Source organism: Nannospalax galili, unplaced genomic scaffold, assembly GCF_000622305.1.
Source record: "Nannospalax galili isolate Female #2095 unplaced genomic scaffold, S.galili_v1.0 scaffold1007, whole genome shotgun sequence".
Classification (NCBI taxonomy): domain Eukaryota; kingdom Metazoa; phylum Chordata; class Mammalia; order Rodentia; family Spalacidae; genus Nannospalax; species Nannospalax galili.
This window is the reverse complement of record NW_008355473.1, coordinates 913,534-938,859: the sequence shown is the minus strand read 5'-3', so window position 1 is coordinate 938,859 and position 25,326 is coordinate 913,534. Positions and strand designations below refer to the sequence as shown.

Here is a 25,326-nt window from a genome sequence, read left to right as displayed (position 1 = left end):
CTAAAGAGAGCTAATACATGTGATGGGTGAAGGACAATTTCATATCTCCATACACCAAAACCTATGCAGAATTATAGGAAGCCTGGATCACACAGTTTACATGAAGACAGTCCAGAACTTACAGAATATGATTGGGATGGGGTCCTAGCAGACGTCTCCTCAGTCATTCTCACAACTAGGTGCTCTTGAGCATCTTAGCTGAATCCCTTAGGAAGGAAGACTTCCAAGGACCCCAGAAGAACAGAGGAAACGGCATGGAAGCTGTCCAAGATAGGACTTACCTCAGCTACAGGCCTGACATGTTTCCTGACCATACCAGGAGTGAGGGCCACACCACTCTCAGAAATGGCCCTGTGGAAAATGTTCTTGGCCAGAGGAGACAACACCTGGCAGGGGAGAGGAGGAAGAGGAGGAGGGTTATGCACAGAAGGGGTCAGTGACTCACTTGTCCTGTAAGTCTCCCTCCACCTCTACTAGTCATTCATTCATCTGCGGACACTGGTGCTCTGTGGATATGACTTTTCTTTATCTGTCCAACAATGAATCCCAGGCTCCCTGTGGACCCTAATACCCTCAGAGAACCTCACTGGGGTAGAATCCGAGTTCAGAGAAAGAAACAGAAAAGGAAGTGTGTGTCAAATGCCTAATCATGATAATCAAAACTATTGGAAAAAGGATTTAGCAATGTCTAAATCCAAATCCCATTCCAGTACTTATACTACTTGAAAATGACCATATGGAATTATCTCGAACATCCCCCCAAAGAAGAGCAAAGAAAAGGTTGTAGCTCAGAGGTATCCATGGATTGCTTGATTTGATCAAAACAATGAAAAGAAAACAAATATGATAATGGAGGTGGAAAAAAATATATCTAAGACTGTTCGTGCTGTTTATAAGGAGGAAGTTTCTAAATAATCCAAGGTTTCAATGTTTAGAGACTGGATTTAAAAAAGAATAGTCAGGTGAGTCCTAATGTTAAAATGATTGGCAAATGGAAAAAGAATTTAACTAAGTGAAATATAGGCATGTCACTCTTCCAGGCAGAACTGAATGTTGTTATGACTTCAATACATAAAGCTGAGTTCTGTGGGACTAGAGAGATGGGTCAGCAGTTAAGAGCATTGGCTGTTCTTCCAGAGGAGCCAAGTTTGATTCCTAGCACCTACTAACAACTGTCTGTAACTCTAGTTCGAGAGGATTCAACACCCTCTTCTGGCCTCTGCGGGGCATTGCACACATGTGGTGCGCTTACCTACATGCAAGCAAAACACTCATACACATAAAATAAAAACAATAAATAAAATATTTTTAAAACTGAAAAAAATCTGAGTTCTGAGCTTCCTGGGGGAAAGTTTAGTCCTTAGCTCAACATTTTCTGAAACTGTGCAATAGAGAGAGTGAACTCTGAAAGCAAAGTTTCCATGGCCTGGCTGGCTGATCTCCATGAGGTCCCATCAGCACCAACATCAAGCTTGGACATGGGGCCTAGTATCAGGAACACTTACAAGAACAGAGACACTTTCTCCTCCAGCTGACTCTCCAAAGAGTCACAGAGCCTGGGTCCCCTCCAAAGTTGGCAATGTTGTCCTGGACCCAGTGCAGAGCAGCTATCTGGTCCAGGTGACCCCAGTTTCCCAGGCTGTGTTCATCTTCTGTGCTGTAAGACAACAGGGTACAGATATGGACAAAAATATCATTGCATGCTCTAGGGACCACATATTGGGAAGGAGCTCTCAGTGAGCATTTTGGAATAGGGCTTTACATCCCTGACCCAGGAATCTTCACCCATCCCCTCATCCTCATAGTATTGTTCTATATGGGGTTTTTACAATCCAGTTCTAGAAACTATGTGCTGATTTGTGAATCCAACCAATGTCTAACACCTAGAGAACTTCTGGGAACAAAACACAATATTTCTGACTATACTCAGTTCAAACTTCAAACCAGAATCAAACAGATGAAAAGAGAATACAATGTCATCTAGTGGGAAAATAAAAATTGGCGAAGAAAAAGATGAGTAGGTATAGGGTGGAATTTCAGATTCCATGGCAGGGAGGGACCCTTTGAGGCAGAGTCATAATAGAGACCCAAATAAAATAAGCATATCTGTCTTGGAAATAGTCAAAGGAAGAACTGTAGTTAGGTTCAAAGGCCCCAATGCCATGGGAACAAAACTATGCACGGAGCTCATATGTATGGAGATGCAGGCAGAGCAGGTGCTGTGAGCCTTGATGGGAATGCTCTGCACTGTCAATGTAACTCAACTTGTCTCCCATAACACTCTGACATCTGTGCAATCCAGCCATGGTATTAAAATAGTGAATGATTACAATAGTAAATGGTTTTTAATGATTATACAAGGTGGATACATAGGGCTTTGATTGTTCATAAACAGAAAGAATAGATCCAAAAAGCTAGATACTGGGTATATTTCAAAATAATCCAAGAGAATTTGCTCTCTAACTGAATGTAGGATGGGAGAAAAAGAGGAATCCGGGCTTTCAATGAGACCTCTGTCCTGAGAAACAAAGAAAATGGATCTTCCAAAAACTGTGCAAGAGATCATGAGGGGGGCAAGGAGAGGATTCTTTCTGCGGGGGGAGTTGGCGTTAAGGTCTCAGTGTGCCTCTGTAAAGGTATCCTGTAGATATCCAGGGGAAACCAGGGGAGGTGGCTAAAGAATACCTGGGGCTCGAAGGAGTGGTGGGAGCTACAGACACGGAGCTGTCAACAAATAGGGAGCTGTGAGAGTGCTGCTCTGATCACTCGGGACATTAGTGGAGAGGGCGAGACACACAGAGCCCAAGACAGGGAGGGGAAGGGGCACAGAGGAGCTGAGAAGGAACGGCCAAGGAAGAGAAGGAAGCATCTGAGAGAGGCAGGAGTGGCTGTTCACGGTTGGGGAAGAGAGGCACATGAGGTTAAGATGAGTACTTGTGCGGGTCACCGTCAGCCTAAGGACAGCCTGGGTGGCATGGCCAGATGATAGCTTGCCTGCAGAAGCACTCACTAAGTTCCTTGCATGAGTTAATCTCTTCTTTCCTTTCCTGTGCAAAGATGTATAACATTCAACTACTGTGCTGCACGGTGCCTGCCATCATAGGGGAGTGCAGTATGCCGGGTAGCACAGGTAAAAAGAGACGAACATTTTGGGAATGACAACATGAAGACTGGGCCATAAAGAATAAATAGGAGTTTTACAAGGACAGTAGGCATCTGGGCAGAAGAAACTATATAAAACTTCAGAAGCAAGTGGACAGTCATTGCTGGGGAATAAGCAGGTAAGAGAAGTCTAACAATGAAGGTACAAGATACATTATGAAGGAGCTTAGCAAAGGAACCCATGAGAGATGACGTCATTAGAGCTGGGTTCTGACATCACTGATCCGGTAGCTTTAAAGATTTGGACATGGTTCGTGCTACCAGGGTTTATGTACTGGAACATTGGCTCCCAACGTAGCAGGAATATGCAGTGAGGGAATCTGCAAAAGGTAAGACTCAGTGGAAAGTGATTAGGTAACCAGGTCTACACTTGGAAGATATCTATGTAGTATAGGAAACTGGTTAGTTCCCAAGCCAAAGTTCTTTATTAAATTTTTATTATTTTTATTTCATGTCTATGAGAGTACTGTCTACATGTATATAAGTGCACCTGTATTGTGCAATGCCTGCAAAAGTCAGAAGAGGGCATTGGATCCCCTGGGACTAGAGCTACAGTTGGTTGTTAGCCACCATGTGGGTGCTGAGAACTGAACCTGGGTCCTCTGCAAGTCAGTGCTCTTTACCACTGAGCCGTGTCTCCAGCCCTAGAAAGCTCTTACAGAAAGAACAATTCTCCTCTCTGGTTTTCTCTATTGGCATGAGATGGCTCTGTAGGCTTCGGTTTCTATTTTGTTCATGCACTATACTGTAATGCTGATAAAGGGCCACACCAAATGCCAACCTTGAGGACACTTGATCATGAACTTTGATCCTCCAAAACAGAGAGCCAAATCAACCTGTTATTTCACACGATCCATATACTACAGGTTACTGCAGAAGCTAATATGCAGAGTCCAAAGCCCTACCTGAAGAATCCCAAGATGCCCAGGCGATACTGGATAGCCATCACCACCACGTTTTCATGGGCAGAGAGGGCCAGGCCATCATAGGTTGATGCCTCGCCCACCACAAGAGACCCTCCACGGATCCACACCATCACCTGCAGGACACAACTATACTGGCCATCACAGGAAGAAGAGTTGGGAAGGACATTGAAAGTTTTTTGATTTGGTTACCTTTTCCTGACCCTGACTGAAGATCAGCTCCCAAAGTCTAAGTCTATCAGTGCCCAGCAAGAATGGAAAATGCATTTCCTCCCAACTCTTCTCGCAGTGCCCAGTCCACCATTTTGTGTCCTCTGGAAATATCTGCCTTTTACTCATACCCTGAGTGCCATGCCCTCTAATGCTCTTCAAATTGAGAACTTCATCACAGGCACAGGAAGGAACAAGGATGAGCTGCTCTCCCCAAGACTCCACCACCCTCATTACTGAACTCCTCATCCAGGTCAATTTATGTTTCATTTCAGTCAACTCTTCAGTGATGAACTCAACCTTCTTATGCATGAGTGATTATCTTGACTTGCTCCAAGAATGCCCCTTCCTACTGTGCTTCCCCTGTGTGCCCTTCCCACCCTTCTAAGCTTATATCCACCTCCTCCAGGAAGTCATCAGTAACTGATTATTACCTGCCAGGGACAAGGACTGTGATAGGAATTAAGGGGGTAAGAGGATACAGTTTCTAATTCATCTTTCTGGGCTTTCTGGGTATAATATTGCAGAGAAAAATTGAGAGCATTTAAAATAATGTTGTAATAACATTGCTAATAGAGAAAAACATCAAACATGAGCTAGCCACCAAGAACTGAGCTCTAAGCACTTAGAAATAACTTTCTCCCCACTCACAGTGTTACTTCTTCTCAGGGCTCTTCATTCTGAAAATGTAATTTCATGCTTCACTTTTCTTCATTGTTTTGATTTAAATTCTGTTAGTACTCAATGGTTACAACCTCATACTATCTTCCCTTGAATCTCTTCGACCATTGGATTCCTTAAATTTTTCTTTTGCATCGTATCACAGTCTCAATATATAACTATCAGTGTGTTTTAGTTATTTTGTTCACAGTCCAAGAGCAAACTGCATTTGAATGATGCTCCTGGGGCACTCATGGCCATGATTTTTCTGGATCTTATCCTCTCTGGAGCCATTGGTTGGTGTAATCATATTACTTTTACTTAGAGCTTATATTTTTTTAGGCATGAAAAAATTGTGCCTTCTTAGGTATGACAATTTCAAACTAACAGGGATTCCAGACAACTCCTGCTACAGGGAATCCCAAGCCTCCTTTCCAACCAATAAAGTGGGGAGAGGTTTCACGGTCCCTCTTAGGCAGGAACTATACCCTCTGCAGCATAGAAGAAGTTCTAGAAGTCAGATCATCATTTGGTTCTCCACAAAGAATGGAATCACAGTTCTCGGGGGGAAAGTGGAGCTAGGAGAATAGTGTGTGGAAGGAGGCTGTGGACAAATCAAGATCAACATAGGAAAGAAACAAAAGACAAAGAAAACCTGGAAAGTCCTCAGACAACAGGATGCATGTAACACAACAGCATGTGTGGGGGAAAAGAGTTCAGCAATCTCCAAACACTGGTAAGAATCGGCATTGTGTAAATGATATGTAAGTAAGCTATAATCAAGATTCTTCTGGGCTAAGGCCCTTGAGCCTTAGACCCCTCCCAGCTTTCTGGCACACTTTCCATTCTCAGGAGTGCCTTTCTCTTTTTAATAAAGTGTTGCTATTAATATCACTATCCATCTTTCTCTAGTTCAATTTTTTGTTTCAGGAAACAAGAACCTGGAAATTTTGGTGGGAGCATTTTGAACTCTCATCCACATCTGTAAGCACAGCTGCATGAGAATGGCTCATATTCCTCTTTTTGCTGATCCCATGTCTGACTGTGTGCATGGGGACCCCGAGTACACAATAAAAAGTGATTGAGTGAGTGAGTTAGTGATCTCTGTTCCCATCTCCTTGTTGCCAAGGCACATGGAGACCAAACGATAATCTTAAGTTCACAATCTCCTCCCTGGCTCCTAGGCTAAAAGACAGTGTATTCCTAGGAGATTTTCTGGGCCCTGACACCTCAACTTCTTCTACCTCAAAGGTCATCCTCTCTGCCAGCAGCCCCTTTACCTTGTAGCCTCCAACTAACAGTCAACCCCAACCCTGGCCCTTCATTTATTTGGAAAATGCTGACTTACCACATCAACAACCTCTACCAAAGGCAACTAGGGAAGTAAACAAGCTACAGTTGAATCTCAAATATTTGTCTTTGGTCAACTAATGACAAAGAAAGTGCTTCTAAGACTGCCCACACATCTCAGCCATGGGTCAGTGAAGGTTTTGACATGACAGCTGTGTTCTGAGGAAACATCACCCATAGCTCTTAGTCCATGCCAAGGACATGAATTTGAAGATTAGAAACACCAGCGATGCAGAACAAGGGCTTGCTTCTTTTTTCTTATCTGTAAAATAAAGGCTTCTTTTTTCCTGTCTCTTTATAGCTTTAACTTACAGCAACTTATATCTTAGCTGATCCCTAACTATTAAAGAAAGCTCTGGGGCTACGGAGATGGTTCAGCAGTTAAGAGCACTGGCTACTTTCGCAGAGGACCAAGGTTCGGTTCCCAGGCTAACAACTGCCCAAAACTCCAGTTCCAGGGGATCCGAAGCCTTCTTCTGACCTCCATGGGCATTGTATGACACAGGTGCACTTACACAGTGCAGACAGTACACTCATACACATAAAATAAAAATAATAGATTAAAATTTTTTTCAGAAAGCTCTGGATCTCCGAATCAATCCTGCCCCTAACTGCCTTTATCTCCCTTTGGGTGTACAGAAGATCCTGAGGCTGGAATGCACAAATCTCGATCAGTGGTCCCTGTACTTATCGGCAGCCTTCTGCTCTTCATCAAATCAGCAGGAGTGTAAATATTTAGATAGAGACAATCTTCAGAAAACTTGAGGGGAATGCTTTTCTTTCTGTTGGTGAACAGATCTGAGAGTATCTGCCCCACCACAGCATCTTGGGAGCACCTGAGAGGGAGAAACAACACCTGAGATTCCACAAGACAGGTTCTGAACGTGTCACCTAGGGCTCAGCCTTACACTGAGAAGCTTGAACCCGGAAAAGAGGCTGATATGAAAGGGTAAGAGGATCTCTGTGGTTCCTGCAGAGAACCATGGGACCCTGTAAAGTCTCCTAAAAGTACGAAAGGATAAGGACTTGGCACCATTCCCCTCCCCAGAACCTTTAGGCTGACCTGGTCCAAGGAGAGGAGGTGCTCACATACTGACCTGTCCTGAGAGATGACATTTCCTGCCCTGCCCTGGACAGGACCTGCCCTCTGCTGGGCTTTGCGTAATGGGCCACAAAGTGACTATGCTCCTCAACCATATAAATATGCTCTAGTCCTTGAGAAATTTCTACCAACCCAGAGAATAACCTCCAATGACGTGTTGTAAGACAGGGGTAGCATCTTTGAAATTTAACCTCAGAACTGCCATCTAGTCCTGCCTCAGCCACTGGTATGCTGGGTGACCTTGGGTGAGCTCCATTCCTGCTCTGGTCCTCAATCTTCCAGATTCAGGTGGGAAGTGTGCTGTCTCTAGGGATCTTGCAGCTCTGGTCCACTTGGGTTCTGTCATCCACCTATCCCATCAATCCTTAGTGGCTTCCCTCTCAAGAGGCCTCAAAGATTCACCTTAGATTACAACTGTTAAGGTGAATTAAATTTTCTCAATGAGCCAGGCATTGACTCAAATTCTCTTTGATTTAGATATGCTAAAATATTTAAACCTCAGATTAGCCCTTGTCGTGGGTTATTTTTATCCCCACTTTGTAGATGAGAAAAATGAGTAAAGATTAGTTAAGGAAACTGCCCAGGGTACCACAGCCAGGAAGCCGCATGTACAGAGTGCTTATATTCCAAGTAAGTGAGAATCAATACTTCCTGATAGTGGACTCAGAGTGGAAACATGCTACCCCTAGGATGCGGAAGAGGAAACTGAGGGTCCGCGGTACCAAAATGGCATAGTTGTCAAGTGGCAGACTCTGAGATAACCGAGATGGAGTCATTATTTCTACTTAGTTTTTCCCTAAGTCATCAATAGCAAGGTGAATAATATTCATAACAGATATTCAGTGTTCAGATGGAGAACGTGTTCAACTTCACTGGTATTTAAATAAATGCAAAATGAAGATCCAGTGTTAGAATTTGTTATTATGACCATTATGCTATTATTATCTTTAACCAATAGCCAAAAAAGCATTCTTTGATTAAGCCCAAGCCTTGGCAAGCATATTCTAAATAAATATTTTCACATATTAATGAAAGGAGCTTGCATATTTGGAATATTTATGGAGAGAAATTAAACCAAAAGCGTATATTCTTTGACTCAAAAATGTCATTTTGGGGTACTAAAATATTTATGAAAGTGTGTAATGATTCAAGAAAAACATATTCACTGTATTGTTATTTATGTTGCCAAAAACATCCAAACAAAGACCCTGAATATGAGACTGAGAAAATAAATTATGTTTTAATACTAATTTAAGGCTGCTATTGAGTAGCAACTATAGTCTTATCACAAGGCTATGATAATTCAATGGAATGGTTGGTGGTGATGACATACTCAGGGGTGAGGAGTCAGGTATGGTATCTGCATCAGTGATCAGGAAGTTCCAACACCACAGATAAGACCAGAAAACATGACTGGAAATGTTAAAGCCGTCCTCGCTAGGTGATGAAATGGAGTGTGGTTTTAGTCTACCTTTGCTTCCTGTATTTCCTAACACTTTTGCAAAATGTTTGCATTATACTTGCAATCAGGAAGTGATTTTTTGCTTTAAAAATGTGAAGATAAGAAGGTTGCCTGAAATGGGGTCCTGGAAACCTCAGAAGTGACTGGCTGAGGAGGTGATAAATGTTGGCACTGACATCTATAGGCATCCGAGCTTCTCTGTGAGTGGCTGTGAGGCCACTTAAGATCTTCAACTTTTTCACCTGTCTGGCCAGGGTGACCAAGGCAGTCCGGCCACCACCTCTCAGCTTGTGACCAGGTATCTGGAAGCATCAGGGGTAAGGCTTTGCAGAGTCAACCTCCATTCACTCTAGCCCATGTACAGCCTCACCCACCCCACGTTGCCCCAGTCCACCAAAGTTTAAGACAGAAAATATAGAATCTTATTTTTCAATATACTAACACATTAAATTATATAAACTATTTGTTCACATGCTCATTGTTTACTAACTACAAGTGTCATGAAGGTAAAGGTCACTGTTTTCTTTGTTCATGGAGTCAAACACCTTGGATATGCCTGACTCACAATAGGCACTCAATAAATACATGGTGAATAAAGTGCCCTGGAAAGCTATGACTTTTCTAGAAGCTTCTAATTTCTACAGTGTTCTTGAGACTTCCACAACAAAGTATAACTGATCAGAGAATTGCCTCGACTCCTGCCCACATCACTGAAACAGACATCCCCACTGAAAGAAGCCCAGGCCCACTCCAGCATCTTACATAGGAGGGTAGGAGGTAGCATTCTTCACAAAGGTCCATGGCTCTGCAGGCTGTGGCGGAGCAAACCTGAGGGATCCAAGAGGGGGCCTGGCAAAGGGGACGCCCAGGAAAACGGCCACAGGCTGTGGGACTCCTAAGCTGACGTACTTCCCCAGGACTTTTCCATGCACAGTATCCGCTATGGGTGGTGAGGGCAGGTGCCCTATTGGACAAGAGAATAGACGGACACATCAGACAAGGAAGGTTAGAACTGAATTCCTAGTGAGCTTTTCCTCTTTCTAGATGTGTGACCTTGGATAAGTCACCTGAGCCCTCTAGGTCTTTGTTTCTTCTCATGTAAACTAAGAATGAAGAAAACTGTCCTTCCTAACTCACAGGTATTATGGAAAGAGTAAATTATAATTAGAGACAGAAGAGCATATGAATAACATCATTGAAAAAAAAAAAAGAATTGCTGGGAATAAACAGACCTTTGGCTTCCCTCTCAGAAACCTCTGGAAACATTTATCCTTTAGGTTCTCAGTGCTGGGTGACAGATGAACAAGAAGTATCCCCTTCGATTGGCAGGGTGCTGACCTTGTAGGGGAAGGAGCACAGACATGTTTGATCTAATTCCGGGAAGAAGAAGGCTGTGAACTGGGAGAAGAGCAGGAAGGGGCTATGGGAGTTGAGAGGAAGAGTGAGGCCTTCTGACTGATGTCATTGTGGAGGTGCTAAGACTGGCAGATGGGAGGAGTGGAGGAAGAGGGGGCGGGAAAACACAAAGCAGAGAGAAGAGACTGCACAAAGGCCCAGAGAGAGCAAAGCACAGGTTAGCTGGAAAGGACGTAGGACCTATGATGCCACCAAATGGAGTCTATGAGAAGAGAACTATGCTCCTGGGTGAGCAGGTGGAAGACCAGCATAAGGTCTGAGATTTAGTTCATGGGCAATAGGCTACGAGAAGTGCGTTGAAGGAGAAAGCACAGCAAACATCTAGAACCCTCCTCTGTCGGCTCTAAACCCAACCCCCCTTCCTCGTGTCACTCCTGACATCATCTCTTGTCTGACTTCGATAACCTTAGTGTGCCAGGACCCCCTTCCTATGAAATAATATCTTGACTCATGTCCTCCCAATTGTTCCCCTCTGGATACAGGTAGTATATCGACATGTCCCTCAAAGTGTGTCTCCAGAGAGAAAATGGTAATGTAGACTTGGCCTAAAAGAAGAATGGCCAAGGTATTAGAAACTCTTTATGGGAAAAGTTTTTAAAACAGTACCCAGGTCTTACAGTGTCAATTGCAAGTTCCATACCATGAATATTCAAGTTGATTTTTGTTGTAGCTGCTAATTATTACCAGTTTATAAACTTTCAAGGAGACACATCCAGGAGGTTCTTGATTTATGATATTTTGACGTATAGTTTTTCAAATTTAAGATCATGAATTTATCATGACCTAACCCCATCATAAGCCTAAGGATGTCCTTATTACAGAAGAATAACCATTAATGCTGGAAAGCCAATGGGAAATAAGGCTAGAAGCCCATACCCCTACTGCATGTGACTGTAAGCTAACCCCATGCTACTTTTCTTTCATTATTTTCCTAGTTATCACCAATATCACCAAGATGAACTTCCTGGGCAACATAAACATTAGGATATCTTGAGTTAGAAGCACTGCAAGTTGCTTTTTCTCTTTATGATTCCATTATTTCTGCACTGAATAAAAACCCCTTTTCTAGCTAAAAGAAAAAAAAACTTATGAAAAAACATGGAGCTGTATATGAGGCATCAGAATTAGGACGTGATTCTTGCCCCAGTGAGGAGTCTGTGGAAGGGAACAAAGACTGATGATCAGGTGTGTGATGCTGGCTCCAGGAGAGACAGTTTCAGCAGGGGATTCAGTATGATGTCCTGTTGAGAACTTGCCTCTGGGGATTGGTGAGATGGCTCATCAATCAAGAGCACTGACTGCTCTTGCAGAGGAACCAGATTCAGTTCCCAGCACCCATGTGGCGGCTAACAGCCATCCATAATTCCAGTTCCAGGGTTCCGATGCCTTGCTCACAAATGGAGCACTTGCATACATGCAGGCAAACACCCATACACAAAATAAATAATAAATCTAAAAATAAAAAAGAATTTTCCACTGAATGTGAGTATCTCAACACTGTAAAGAGGTCAATGAGACACAGGAGGAGTCATCCAGCTGAAAGTGATGCTATATGCCTCAGATGTGTGTGGCTTCACTGCAGAGAATAGAATGCGGGAAAAAGAAAAATTGAAAGTTAAAACACAGGGCCACGCACAGCAAAGAATGAGAACACCTACCATACTCAGGGCAGGGGAAGGAGGGCCACATTGTAGAAGCCCACCAAGAGGGCCTACAAGAGTACCGAGTACTTAAAAGAGGTGAGTGTGGGTGACATCTGAACAGAAATCACTAGGTTTGCCCTGTCACGGCACAGTGACTTTCCACCCTTGTGAAGATTGTCCAAGATAAAAACATGCTTAACATAGGATAAAGAGTGCCATAACAAACGCCACTTATGTGATATCAAATGTACATAATTACACATCTTGAGCACTTACTGTGTGCCAGATGTGTATTCCAGTCCCTATATAGAATTCCCCTAAGTCTTGCTAGGTGCCTGTTAATATGCCCACTTGACAGAATAACAAACAGAATTTCAAAGCAGCCTGTAAGGACCTACTAATGATGAAGATAGGGTGGCGTTGCCAGCATGAACAGCAGTGAAGAAATGTTCCACTCCAGGTTTGCGTCCTCCTCATTCTGTCTTACATTCAGCTCCAGGCGTCTTGTGAGGTCAAGTGCCCAGAAAGAAGATAAAATTCAGACCGGACCTGTGTTCTCAGGGCTGTAATAGGTGAGCACTGTGTTGGACTCGAATCAGAGGTAGCCTGAGTTTGATTTTCCAAGCAAACTTCAATGAGTGCATGTCTGTGAGAGCCTCAGTTCCCCCCTCCATGGAATGGCACAGATGTGTGACAAGACCTCTCATTACACCCCCGCATTGACCACAGATCCTAGTTTCTTATCTGTTGCTTTGACCTGTGATGCTCTGTTGATCCTGGGGAGCTGTCACTCCCAGAGTCCAAACACTCCAGAGTTCATACCCCAGTCACCCGATTTTGAGTCTCATAGCCTGGGCCACTCCTGGCCTGGTCACACAAAGCCAGATGACAGAAAACCGGGATAGGCCTTGTTCCCCAAAGTCCTCTTAAGTAACTCCAAAAAGCCAGCCCTGCACACTGGTTTCCTCTGCCTTCCCTCCTCCATTCAGGCCCCTTCCCACAGTATCCCACCTCATACATTCTAAACGATCCTGGTGCCTCCCCTTTCACACACACTCCTGTGTTCATCTCCTTCCCTAGACCAGTCACCATCCTAAATGTTGTAGAAACAAACCCCCATTTCATCCTCACTATAGTCCAGCACCATATTGTTATCATCCCTGTTTCAGAGGCGAGTCATTCAGGCACAGAATAGTAAGTGCCTAGCAGAGAGATGCACAGCTAAGAAGGCCTGACCTGGATTTCAGATCCACACCCTTGCTCCTGATATTCTGCTAAGTTTTTTGCAAGATCCATTTCAGATATTTCATGATCTGTCTAGAAACAGATTAAGAGTCAAGGGAGACATAATCTGATCTGTCTTCATTCTCATGTGTAAAGCCTGAGGTTAGCCAGCACCCTCTTGAACCTGATGCCTGCAGCAGGCCCAGAGAATTGATTTATTCTCCCCTGTGTGCTTGTCATGGCCAAGGGTAATTGGCCATGATGCTCCAAATCCAAGTCCAAGTCCAAAAGAGAATGAACAGTGCTGCAGAGCCAGACCCATAATGCCTTGCTCTATGTGCATTTCTGTTCACCTCTTCCCAGGAGCAGGATTTCTGTATATTTGTATCTCAGAGGGACTCACCATAACCCATGCAAGCAGAGAAAGAGGCCAGGACCAGAGTACACAGGCACATCATGGAAGGATCTTGAGGCTCTGAATTCTCTATACTCCTCTCAAAGAATGCACTGTCCCACCCCAAACCTCAATCCCTGCCCTTGATTTCTGCCCAACCAAACTGCGTAATCTAATGTAACAAAGAACTTCTCCCTCTTCCCAAAGGTTCCCCAGAAACACTTTAGGGCCACTAAGTCATACCTGCCCAGTCTACCCTCTTTTGTCTGAACTGTCTATACCCAAGTCTCAAATAACAGATGACCATAAACACATACAACTTCATGATAAGACATTCTCTATTGTAGAACTCTCATCTCAGTGCCTGGTGATCTTCCCAAGGTCAGGCATTAGCAGGCAGATGCCCTTAGACTTAGTGAAACTTAGGTCTAAAGTAGCCATAGCCCCAAAGTTGCTGATGCTGTTTGTAAATAGGGGTCATTCTCCTTGGGGTCAATATGGTCCTGAGACTGACTGAGTCAGTGTCTGAGAGAATCTTTGATCTGTAGGTGGGTTCCAGGGAAAGAGTTGTACACTCCATAGACATAAGTTGCATCCTGAGATGACTGACAGGAACAGATGACTGACATTCAGCAAACCACATCGCATTTTCTGAAGGACTGCTGAGGACGAAACTGTTAGTGAGAGGGGAGTGATCAAGAGTAGAAAAAAAGACCCAGAATTTTAATGGCTTATTCCTACTTATGTAAGGAATTACAGTGTTGTTCAGGTCAACAAAATGACATCCTTCATGCTAACCCAAAGACCTAGAACAGGGTGTAAAGAAGCTTTGTACACTAAGAAACCTGTAATAAATGCTTTGGGCTTTGCAGACCTTACACTGTCTGTAGCAGCTTCTCAAATCTGCTACTACATTGAACACAGTCAAAGGCAATGCATAAGCAATGGTCAAGACTGTGTTTCAGTAAAACTTTATTTCAAATATAGACAGCAAGCCACAGTTGAACCTTGGACTATAGCTTACTGATCCCTGATCTAGACTAAGATGACTCTGTCAAAGATTTTACTTATGGCTTCTAAAGTTGCGTGGATATTGATTCCAGCCATCTGCACAGGGGGAAGGGGATAAAAGAGCAGCAGTAGAGAGCATCTCAGCATCCAGGCCTGAATGTGACACAAGTCATTTGCACTGATATGTCATTGGAGAGATGATGACACACATGATCAATCTAATTGCAAAGAAGGCTGGGAAATGTTCCAGATGTGTACCAAAGAACTTTGGACATTGGGGGGAAAGGAGATAAAAAGGGGTAATAAGGGTATGAATACAATGAAGTACTTTATATCCACATATGAAAACGTCACAGGGAAACCCATTAGTTTATACATTTAGTATATGCTAAGAATTTTTTTAGGAAATGAACATTTTCTTAAACTCCCACCAATCACTGCTGCAAATGAGAAACGTAAGTCATGGATTTTATATTAGAATTTTTTCCTAATGCACAAAATAAATGCATAATTCATGTAAAGATTTAAGGTTTGCGCAGCATCAATAAAGACTCCAAGAATAAGAATGCTGTACATTGATAAGCATGAAGCCTTGGGGATTCCTTCTATTCTAAGCGCAGAAGCAGGATAGCAAAACAAGATCCTGGTTGTAGGCCTGGTAAAAGTCTTTCACCTTTTGATAAAAATCATCTTGGTTTAATTTTGGTAAGTCATACATATCTAAGAAATCATCCATTTGTTTTAGATTTTCCAGTTTAGTGGAGTATAGCTTTTTAAAGCATGTCATTACGATTCTCTAAATTTCCCCAGTAGCTCTTGAAACGGTTCCCCTTTTGTTTCAGATTTTATTAATCTGGGTCTTCTTTCTCTTTCGGTTAATTTGGCTATAGGTTTGTCAATCTTTCTAATCTTTTCAAAGAACCAACTCTTCATTTCATTGATTCTTTTGTATTTTTTCATTTCTATTTAATTGATGTCAGCTCTGATTTTGGTTATCTCTGCCCATTTAATCTTTTGGGGGGGGTGCTTATTTTTTCTAAGGCTTTCAGGTGCATCATTGAGTCATTAGTATGATCTCTCCAATTTTTTATTGAATTTTTATGTAGTTCATACAAAGCATCTTAATCATCTTTATACCCACTCCCCCATCCTCACCCTCCCATAGCCACGCCACACCGGATTTCATGCATTGTCATTTAGGTTAAGTCTTATTGAGTCAAGTTAGTGTACCCAGACATTTCTCAGTGCAAGTTCATCAACTGGGGTCTAGTCAGCCTATCTAGAATTACTCCCTTAAAGAAGATCAGTTCTCCTTTACCCATCAATAATCAGCTGTCAGTAGTTCTTCAACTAAGATTGGGGCCTGTTCCCATTTTCCCAGTTATGTGCTGAGCTTTTGACTGTTTAGAGTTTTCATGAGTCTTGTGCATGCTGACCCCATTGCTATAGAGTCATATGAGCAAGGTCCCAAGAGCCTGTAGGACTCTGTTTCCATATGGTCATGCACCACCTCCCCTGGCCCTTACAGTCTTTTTGTCTGTTCTTCCTCAATGGTCCCTGAGTCCTGGGTGAGTAGAATCCTGTCCAAGGAGCCACACTCTGCAGACTTGTGCTCCATGCCTTGGTCATTTGTGGCCTTTTGTGTTCACTGCCCTCGGTTACATGAGGGAGTTTCATTGATGAAAGTTGAGAGATGCATTAGTGTTCTTTCTATACCTTGTTCCACTGTGTTCTGTGAATCTTAGGTATAGAGGTTCCATTGTAGATGTGTCACTGAGGGTTGGGCATTGCACAGACACTTAATCTCCATGTGTAACCAGCTGTGGGACTCTATAATAGTCTCTGTCTATTGCAAAAGAAGCTTTTTTGATAAGTGGTGACTGTCGTACTTGTCCGTAAATATAAGGATTTAGCCATGCTCTTTATTTTCTCTGTTGGAATGCTCTCTGGAGTACCTGTGGCCTTAATTAATCTATAAGGCATTGTCCTACACAGGTAGCTAATCCCTACTGCTCGTAAATCACTTATTAGTGTGTCTCTCTCAAACAAGCACACCTATCCTAAGGCAACATCCTCAACCACCTCTTTTATCAGATTCTCACACTCTGAATCTCTACCTTCTTGCCATAATCAGAAGGCACCAGTTAGAGCACCCTGAGAGCCCAGAGAAATCATTCAAATTAGCCAATCTCACGTCTTCTGACCATGCCCTCTCCTTCCTGTGGAAACCACAGTGGAGATTCTTACTTCATCACACCCTGAATGAAGCCACCACACCTCCCATGCTGCGCCCATTGTACTAAGATCTATAGGGAACAAGCTATGCTTTCCATTGCAGTCACTTGTCACCTACATTTGAAATCTATTGTCTGTAAATAATTGTCAGCGAGCTCAAAGATATATGGAGCAGATGTTCACCTCAGTACTAAAAAAAAGTAAAATAATATGAATGATGAAAAACAATAAATGTAAATAACCTAGTGAGTATTCATAGCATAGAAACAATATTGTCGTCAAAATGCACAAAGAATTATTCTCAGCGTTTCTGTTTAAAAGTAAAAGTGCACAACTTCCCATGGAAAAGGGAGTAACTTGTATCCTCTGATTCTAAAAAGACAATAAAGTAATGCCTTTAAAGATACAGTTCCATATGGATAAAGAAATGAAGAGGATACAACAAATTTGGGAAATCAAAAGATTGGCAAAGCAAGATGTGCTCATATAGGAAGAGGAACTCGGTACATGAAGAAAACCCCAAGAAAATACGTGCGTAAAATGAAGACAGCAAAGCATTTCCTGAGTTAAAATAGTAGGTACAGGCATGCACGGTGGAACAGCTGCAAGGTCACAGATGCTCCTACAAAGATTTCACAGAAAAGCCTAGAAGTCCAGGCGAGGCACGTTTGGATTTAAATCCCACAGGCAGTCCACGAGAGTGACGCATGAAACTCTGACCACAATGCAGAAGCTACAGTGGCGATCAAGACTGTTAAAGATGCCAATGATGTGAAACGTCTGCTGAGGAAAGCCTCACACAGCGAAGTCAGCTCAGGAAAGAGGCCAGGGCTCTATCCCAAAAGAATGCAAGAGTGGGGTTACCCTTTGGAGCTTACATTATGCCACCCTGCTCCAGATGCCCAACACGGAGCTACAGGATTTCATGTTCATTCTGCTAGGTTCCAGACTTGGTTTGATCTGATTACTTGTTTTTTCTATTCTTAACTTATAGAACAACAATGTATAATCTGTTCCACCACTGTATTTGGAAATACATAATTTATGTATGTCGATATCTATTTATTTATTCATTTATTGAAGTACTAAGTGTTGATTCTGGAGCTTCACATGTTAGGAAACACTCTGTCACTGAGAACATCCCAAACCCTTCCCTTTGATTTTGCATGGCTCAGAGATGTGAGTTTGCATTGAGTCTCAGAGAAGATTTTGAACTTACACTTTTCTACAAAGACAGAACTATTGAGACACTAGAGGCTCATAAGACGGACTAAATGCATTTTGCATCTTTGAGATGGACAACCTTTTGGGGGCCAAGCATAGACTGTTATACTTTTGTTGTATTACTTCAGGGGTGATATAAGAAAATGTACTCAACTCATACAGGGCACAGATAGCAAGCCAATGTAATGATTCCACCCAAGTTTACCTTGGTGAAGTAACCGACTTATTGGATTTATTTACAAGAATATGAGTGAGGAGCTGCTTACAGAATCATGAGTGACCCTACCTCTACCAACACACACACACACTCACCCACACGCACACACTCACAAACTCACACACACACACTCACACCCCCACACTCATACACTCACACACTCTCACACACTCACTCTCACACACACATGCACATACACACACACACTCTCATTCACATGCACACTCACATGCACACTCACACTCACACACTCTCACACACTCACATGCACACTCACACACATTCACACATGCACACACACTCACACACTCACATGCTCACACACTTCCATGCACACTCACTCACACACACACTCTCACACACTCACACTTTCATACAATCACACATGCACACACTCACACATGCACACACTCACACACACACACACACACACACACACACACACACTGAAACAATAGGCATCTGGTAGGCAATAGTGAGTGATGAATGGAATCTCCAGTGAGGATCACATGGCCTTTTGTCCTCTCCTACTGGGAAGTATTAATAGTTCCCTTATCATAGCCATAGACCAAGCTATTGCCCTATTGCTCTGCTTGTTTCATTGCCAGGACTGTGGGGCCAAAGTCTTCCCTGATCCCTGATGTAATGGGAGAGTCATGTTACGCCTGGAGGAAAAGTCTATACATGACAACAGTTTTGACTATGAAACATTACTCCCCCAAAAGGTTTGTGCATTGAAGGCATGATATGCAGCTGCCAGTGTACTGAGAGGTGGTTGGATCATGAGAACACCAACTTCATTAATTGATTAGCTCATCAAGGAGTTCATTGTTGAGCAGGGTTTTAGAAGGTGAAGGAGACCTTGCCTCCCTTTCTCTCTGCTTCTAGGTCACCCTGAGGTGAGCAGTTTTCCTCTGCCACTTCCACCATGATGTCTCTGCCTTACCCAAGCCTAAAAGCAATGGGGTCAAGTGAACATGGTCTGAATCCTTTGCAACCAGGAGACGAACTAAGTCTTGCCTTGTTTCACACTGCTTTCTTAGATATTTTGTCACAGTGACTGAAACTAAAACTCTGTGCAGTAATAACAACCTATTGGAACGGTTTACAGCCCTTACAGGTTTGCAACCTACACACAAAAGAAGCCCGACATGTGTACAAAAGTCCGGTTGGAAAAATGAAGATACTTTATCTCCCTAAAAACCCCAATGTGCTGAAGCGGGAGCCATCTTAAGAAGGGGATTTATTGTCTGAATTTAGGGTATCCTAGGAATCTGAGAGCCGTGAATATCCCTATCTTCAGATCCCCACAGACATTCCGCTGTACTGGCTCAGTGGGTGGTTGCCCTCACAAGCCAGACCTGGATCAGTGGTACGATTCTGCTAAAACCCACTGACAGTGATAGCTAGTGGGTCACAGCTGTTATAATGTGGTATAGAACAGAGATTCTCCTCCATAAAACCAGTGATTGGGAAGCCTTCCCTCTGAGATTGGAGTATCCAGTCATTACCACCTTTCTCCCAGCACCAAAGATGGGTACCTGTTGTCACCATGACACAGGCCATAGCCTCTCAGTTGAGCCACATGGTCTACAGAAATAAGGTCCATAGAGAAGCTTGTTTAGGGAATAGCACTTTCCCCTCTTCATGAGAACACCAAAAGGAGAGAGAAATTCTATGGGCCTCAGTCATCAAATAGTCTCAAAAAACATCTGTTTGATTCATGGTGGGCACGGACAAATAGAAGAATTGGGGAGAGAAATTATCATGACTGGCACCTACTCCACAGCAGAAGAAAGAGTATCTGATCTGGAAGAAAGGTCTTTTGAAATATGCATTCATCCAGAAATATTAAAAGGTTAATACAGAGACTCACAAAGGATCAGGGGCAGAATAAGAGGCTGTGGAGTGCTCATTCCCAAGTGAGCTGTTTATGCCACACCCCTCTCCCCAAGGCCACGGAATATCATGGAAGAAGAAACAAAAAGACAGCAAGAGCCAAAGGACCAGGAGGACTGTCATGAAATAGTGTGTTCTGGACATGACGGATTCATGAGCTCTCAACAGCGGTAGTTACCTTCCTTAGACTTGCATAAGAACAAAGCAGCCAACATTTCAGCAGGCTTGGGGAGGGTTCACGACTCCTACTCCTAATTGAGGAGCTACAGATGGGAGCTGCTGGGGAAGGAGAGTCAGTTTTCTTCAGAAAACCCCTCTGGTAAGTGGCCCATGCTCCATAAGTGGGATAGCTGCATTATGCAATGTCTCTAGTTTTAGGTATTTTTCAGAAATCTCCGTACGGTTTTCCACAGGCTTATCATAATTTATACCCTACTGGCAACATGGAAGAGCTCCTTTTCTGCCATGCCTTTCTAAGCATTTGGTTTTTGGTTTCATGATAATAACCATTCTTTTTTTTTTTTTCCGTCTTTTTGAGACAGGGTCTCCCTGTAGCCCCAGCTGGCCTGGAACTCACTATGTAGACCAGGCTGGCCTTGAACTCACAGAGATCCACCTGCCTCTGCCTCCCAAGTTCTGGGATTAAAGGTGTGTGGCGGCATGCCCGGCCTGATAATAGCCCTTCTTACTGGGATGAGTTGGAATCACGCTGTAGTTTTGATTTCCACGTCTCTAATAACTACTAATAACGATCTTTGTTTTTCAGTTGCTCGTTGGCCATTTTTCTTTCTTTCTTTGAGTGGTGTATTCAGGTAAGGTACCCATTTCTAAGTTGGAATAGTCAGTCTCTTTGTTGTTAACGTTTTGAGATGGACTCTCAGAACATAGGTCAAGTGCCCTTGTACACACTATTGTAATGCAAGTTTGCCTCAAGTTTAGTGATCTGTGGCCTCAGCTTGCTAGGATTACAATCATGTGCCATCATACCCAGCTTGTCAACTTTAAAAAATATATTTATTTATTTTATTTTTATTTATGTTTAAGAGTGCGTGTGTGTGTGTGTGTGTGTGTGTGTGTGTGTGTGTGTGTGTGTTGCAGTACATTCTTGGAGGCACCTGCAAAGTTCAGAAGGGGTGGCAGAGTCCCTGACTTTAGAGTTACTCATACAAAACAATAGGTCATAGAGAAAAAAAAAATCCACAATTACCTGAGACAGAGACAATCCAACAGCCTTGGCTACAGGTGCAAGAAACCAAACTCAAGCCCTCTGCAATAGCAACAAACACTTAACCTCTGAGCCGTCTCTCCAACTGTGTTGACACTTTATTCCAGATACTTACCCTCTGTCAGATGATTAGCTGACAGTGATTTTTCTCTCCTTCTGTCCACTGTCTTTTCTCTGCTGGTTGTATGTTTTGCTGTGAGGATGCTTTTCACTTTAATATAATTTACCTTTTTTGTTGTTTTGTTTTGTTTTTGTCTTTTTGAGACAGCATCTCCCTGTAGCCCCAGGTGTCCTGGAACTCACTATGTAGACCAGGCTGGCCTTGAACTCACAGAGATCCGCCTTCCTCTGCCTCCCAAGTGCTGAGATTAAAGGCTTTCGCCACCTTTGTTATTTTTGCTTTTTGTCCTACTAGTACTATTGGAATCTTATCCCAAAAATCATTGCCTATAACAATGGTTCAAATATTTCCCACGACCTCCCTCTGCTTCCCTGGGCCTGCACAGCCCACCAGCCTCTCTCCTGGCTAAGTCCATCGGGCCCTCCCTGCCTTGATTCCCCCAGCCTCATTCACCCTCCCATCTCTGCCGCCCATCTCTCCTCCTAGCCTGGGTACTGTCCCATTCTTTGTCTTGGCGCCCCAGACACTGGGGGAACCACCACTGCTTCCTGATCCTTTGCATCCAGATCAACCCAGTTGCTCCCTGCAGTTCCCAGAAGCCCTTGGGGCCTCTACCTGCCCCCATCTCCCTTTGCATCTCTGGGTGGCAGACCACCAGCTGCCCAAGACCAACATCTTTCTAGGGCCCTGCTCCCAAGCCAGTCCAACCACCAAATTCCCGAGGACAACATCTTTCCTGGAAGGATCCAGACCTTAGGAGAAAGCTTGAGAGTATCTGATCCAGTACTCTTAACCCCTGAGCCATCTCTCCAGCTCCTCATCATGACATTTTCATACATATATCATTGTACTTTCTTTGCTCATATTTTCCTCCACTCGCACTACTTAATTTTTTTAAAAAATTATTTATTTAATAACCACATGATTAGAAGAAGCAGTTAGTGCTTTTAGCCACTGAAGCATCTTTCCAGTCCCTCAAATTCTTTTTTTAAACTATATTTTCTAGTTAGGTTATAAAGTGTTAGGTTTCTAGGGCTGGAGAGATGACTCAGTGCTTGGTAGCACTGGTTGTTCTTGCAGAGGACCCAGGTTTGATGCCCAGCATCCACATGGCAGCTAACAACCATCCCTAACTCCAGTTCCAGGAGAATCCAATGTGCCTCTTCTGACCTCTGCAGGCATTGCATGATATGGGTGCATTTACAGGCTTGCATGTGGAGTCCAGAAGTCTACTTTTGAGTATCTCCCTTGATCACTCTCTATTTTTTTAAACATTAAAAAATATTTATGTGTATGAGTGTATTGCCTTCATGTGTGTAAGTGCACCTGTCTTGTGCAATGCCCATGGAAGACAGAAGAGGATATCGGATCCCCTGGAACTGCATCTTTGGTGGTGTAGAGGACGGACCTGAGGCAGAAGCTGCAGGTGAGAGAACTGGACTGTTCAGGAGTGGGGAGTTGGGAGGCCAGGGACCCAGACTAAAAGTGACCAATACTATGGGGATTTCAGAATCATGTCTTTACCTCCCAACCCAAGCTGGGGAAACTGAAGGAATAAGGCCACCATAAATTTCTGCTTACTTCTCCCCCTCCCCCCATCTCTCCCCTAGCCACCTGCCAGTCCCTGGTAGGGAAGATATGCCCAGAATAGAAGACCCAAGGACTGGGTATGACTTCTCTGTGGCAAGGGGACAAGACACATTCCTCCCTGTCAGGGCTGGCAGGAACACACCACAGGGAGTTTCTAGGAGAGGAGACTTAGATGGCCAAGGTCTCCAGGGGGGTCATGATGGTCGCTATTCTAACTCCAGCCATTGTGATCACAGCCACCCTGGGCCCAGGCAACAGGACGGCAGGGAACTCTGGACACTCAGGACTTTGCTAGTTTGGAGACATGGAGATGGTGGTCAGGCGTACCAAGCCCTCCAGTGATAGGGGAACTCTGAGAAGGAGTGGGAGGTGTGGCCAGAACAGAAAACTAGACAGTGGGGCCTTTTGACAACCAATTGGTGACTGGGTTATTGGCTTCCTTCCTAGGGCACACATATGATCGCTCTATCACAGTGGATGGAGAAGAAGCATCACTTATGGTCTATGACATTTGGGAGCAGGTAGGACACAGGCTGGGTCACTGAGTGAAAGCGGGGAGAGTGAGCTGGGGAACGGTCCTGAGAATAACAGGGGCATGAATATGTTCTCCAGGATGGAGGCTGCTGGCTGCCTGGCCACTGCATGGCCATGGGGGATGCATACGTCATTGTGTACTCAATAACGGACAAGGGCAGCTTCGAGAAAGCCTCAGAACTAAGGGTCCAGCTGCAACGGGCACGGCAGACAGACAATGTACCCATCATCCTCGTGGGCAACAAGAGTGACCTGGTGCGCTCTCGTGAGGTCTCTGTGGATGGTAAGCAGGTCAGGAAAGGGGGAGATCCTGACTGGACTGTGGGCCAATTAGTCTTGGCTCAGCTCGAGTCCTTGGGAATCATCAGTGGCTAAAAATGTGCAGGAAGAGAACTTGGTGTTTGAGGGCAGGAGAGCTGCTACAGGTCCACTGGGCTCCCAAAGGCCGCATAGGGGCTGGGGAAAGAATCAGATTTGCTAGGAGAGCTGAGGTACCTCAGCATCCTCCTCAACTGCTCCCTTGGCCCATGTCTAACAGGGTTGAGGCTGAGGAGGTGAAAGTATAGGGAATCAGGCCAAGTCAGCACCTGACTCCAGGCCCTGATCAGTCTCAGAGTAGCCTGGCCTTTCCTCACTGGACTTAGCAACCTCCTTTGTGGCCTCCAGCACTGAATACTTCAGACTCAGTGACATGCCCCCACCCCAGTCCACTGGATTATTCCTTGTAATATAATATCAAATCATAAAACTAAGCTGTCAAGTAGTTTTCATTTTCCTTGGTTCACTACTATAGACTACTCTTAAAACATTGGACTCTAAATAAATGAATGCCTTTTCCTGGGCCTCCATTTTGGAGACCCCTTAAACTTTCCAACATTGTGCCTATCTAGTGATGTAGCAATGCTTGAGACTCTCAACACAGGAGCTGGGGTCTTTGTGTCTCTGGGAAGGACCCAGTGTTCCTCCTTCTCCAACTAGGATTTTTGAATGGTAGCTGCTGGATGTGGCCAGGCTTTGAGTAGGTTTCCTCCACCTTTTGTTTACTGGTATATGCCTGTCCCCACCACACAGAGGGCCGGGCCTACGCGGTGGTCTTCGACTGCAAGTTCATAGAGACATCAGTAGCACTGCATCACAACGTCCAGGCACTGTTTGAGGGCGTCGTGCGTCAGATACGCCTGCGCAGGGACAGCAAAGAGGATAATGCATGTCGGCAAGCTGGTACCCGGTGACGGGAGAGCCTTGGCAAGAAGGCTTTCTGGGTCACATCGTAGCACGCAACAGCCGTAAGATGGTCTTCTGTGACAAGTCCAAGTCCTGCCATGACCTCACAGTTCTCTAGGGCCCCATAGACTCTCACTTTGGTGGGCAGATGGATGGATGGATGGATGGATGGATGGGTTGATGGGTTGGCCTAGCCAACTGCCCTAGGTGCCTCAGGACTGGCCCACCGTCTGTGTTCCTCAGAGCTGCCAACTGTGTATACCCTGCCTAATGGTCATGGATGGACAGACAGACAGTGATCCCCAGAGAGGCAGCTCCCAGTGGCCTTTGAGGGCTGGGCCCATGGAGATGCATGTGCAGGCCCACATGTATCCCAAGAAGCCTGAGCCCAGCTTGTGGTCATGATCAGGACTCTGCCTTTCTCCACATGGGCTTATGTGTCCTGGAGCAAGGCTGTTCATTATGGTTGCTATTTGTTTACATGCAGATTTTTGTAATAA

The 25,326-nt window shown here is 44.2% G+C and overlaps 1 protein-coding gene and 1 pseudogene across 1 annotated transcript in view; one reads left to right on the top strand and one right to left on the bottom strand.

Moving 5' to 3' along the window:
* Positions 1–13,607, bottom strand: part of LOC103749868 (liver carboxylesterase 1-like) — a 29,522-nt gene extending 15,915 nt beyond the window's left edge. Inside the window, 7 exon segments of the mRNA XM_008852760.1 lie at positions 282–386; positions 1,506–1,545; positions 1,547–1,657; positions 4,068–4,202; positions 6,998–7,141; positions 9,632–9,833; positions 13,556–13,607. Coding sequence (XP_008850982.1) covers positions 282–386; positions 1,506–1,545; positions 1,547–1,657; positions 4,068–4,202; positions 6,998–7,141; positions 9,632–9,833; positions 13,556–13,607 — 789 coding nt within the window.
* A 9,233-nt stretch (positions 13,608–22,840) lies between these two features.
* Positions 22,841–24,944, top strand: LOC103749867 (annotated as a pseudogene).
* Positions 24,945–25,326: the final 382 nt, after the last annotated feature.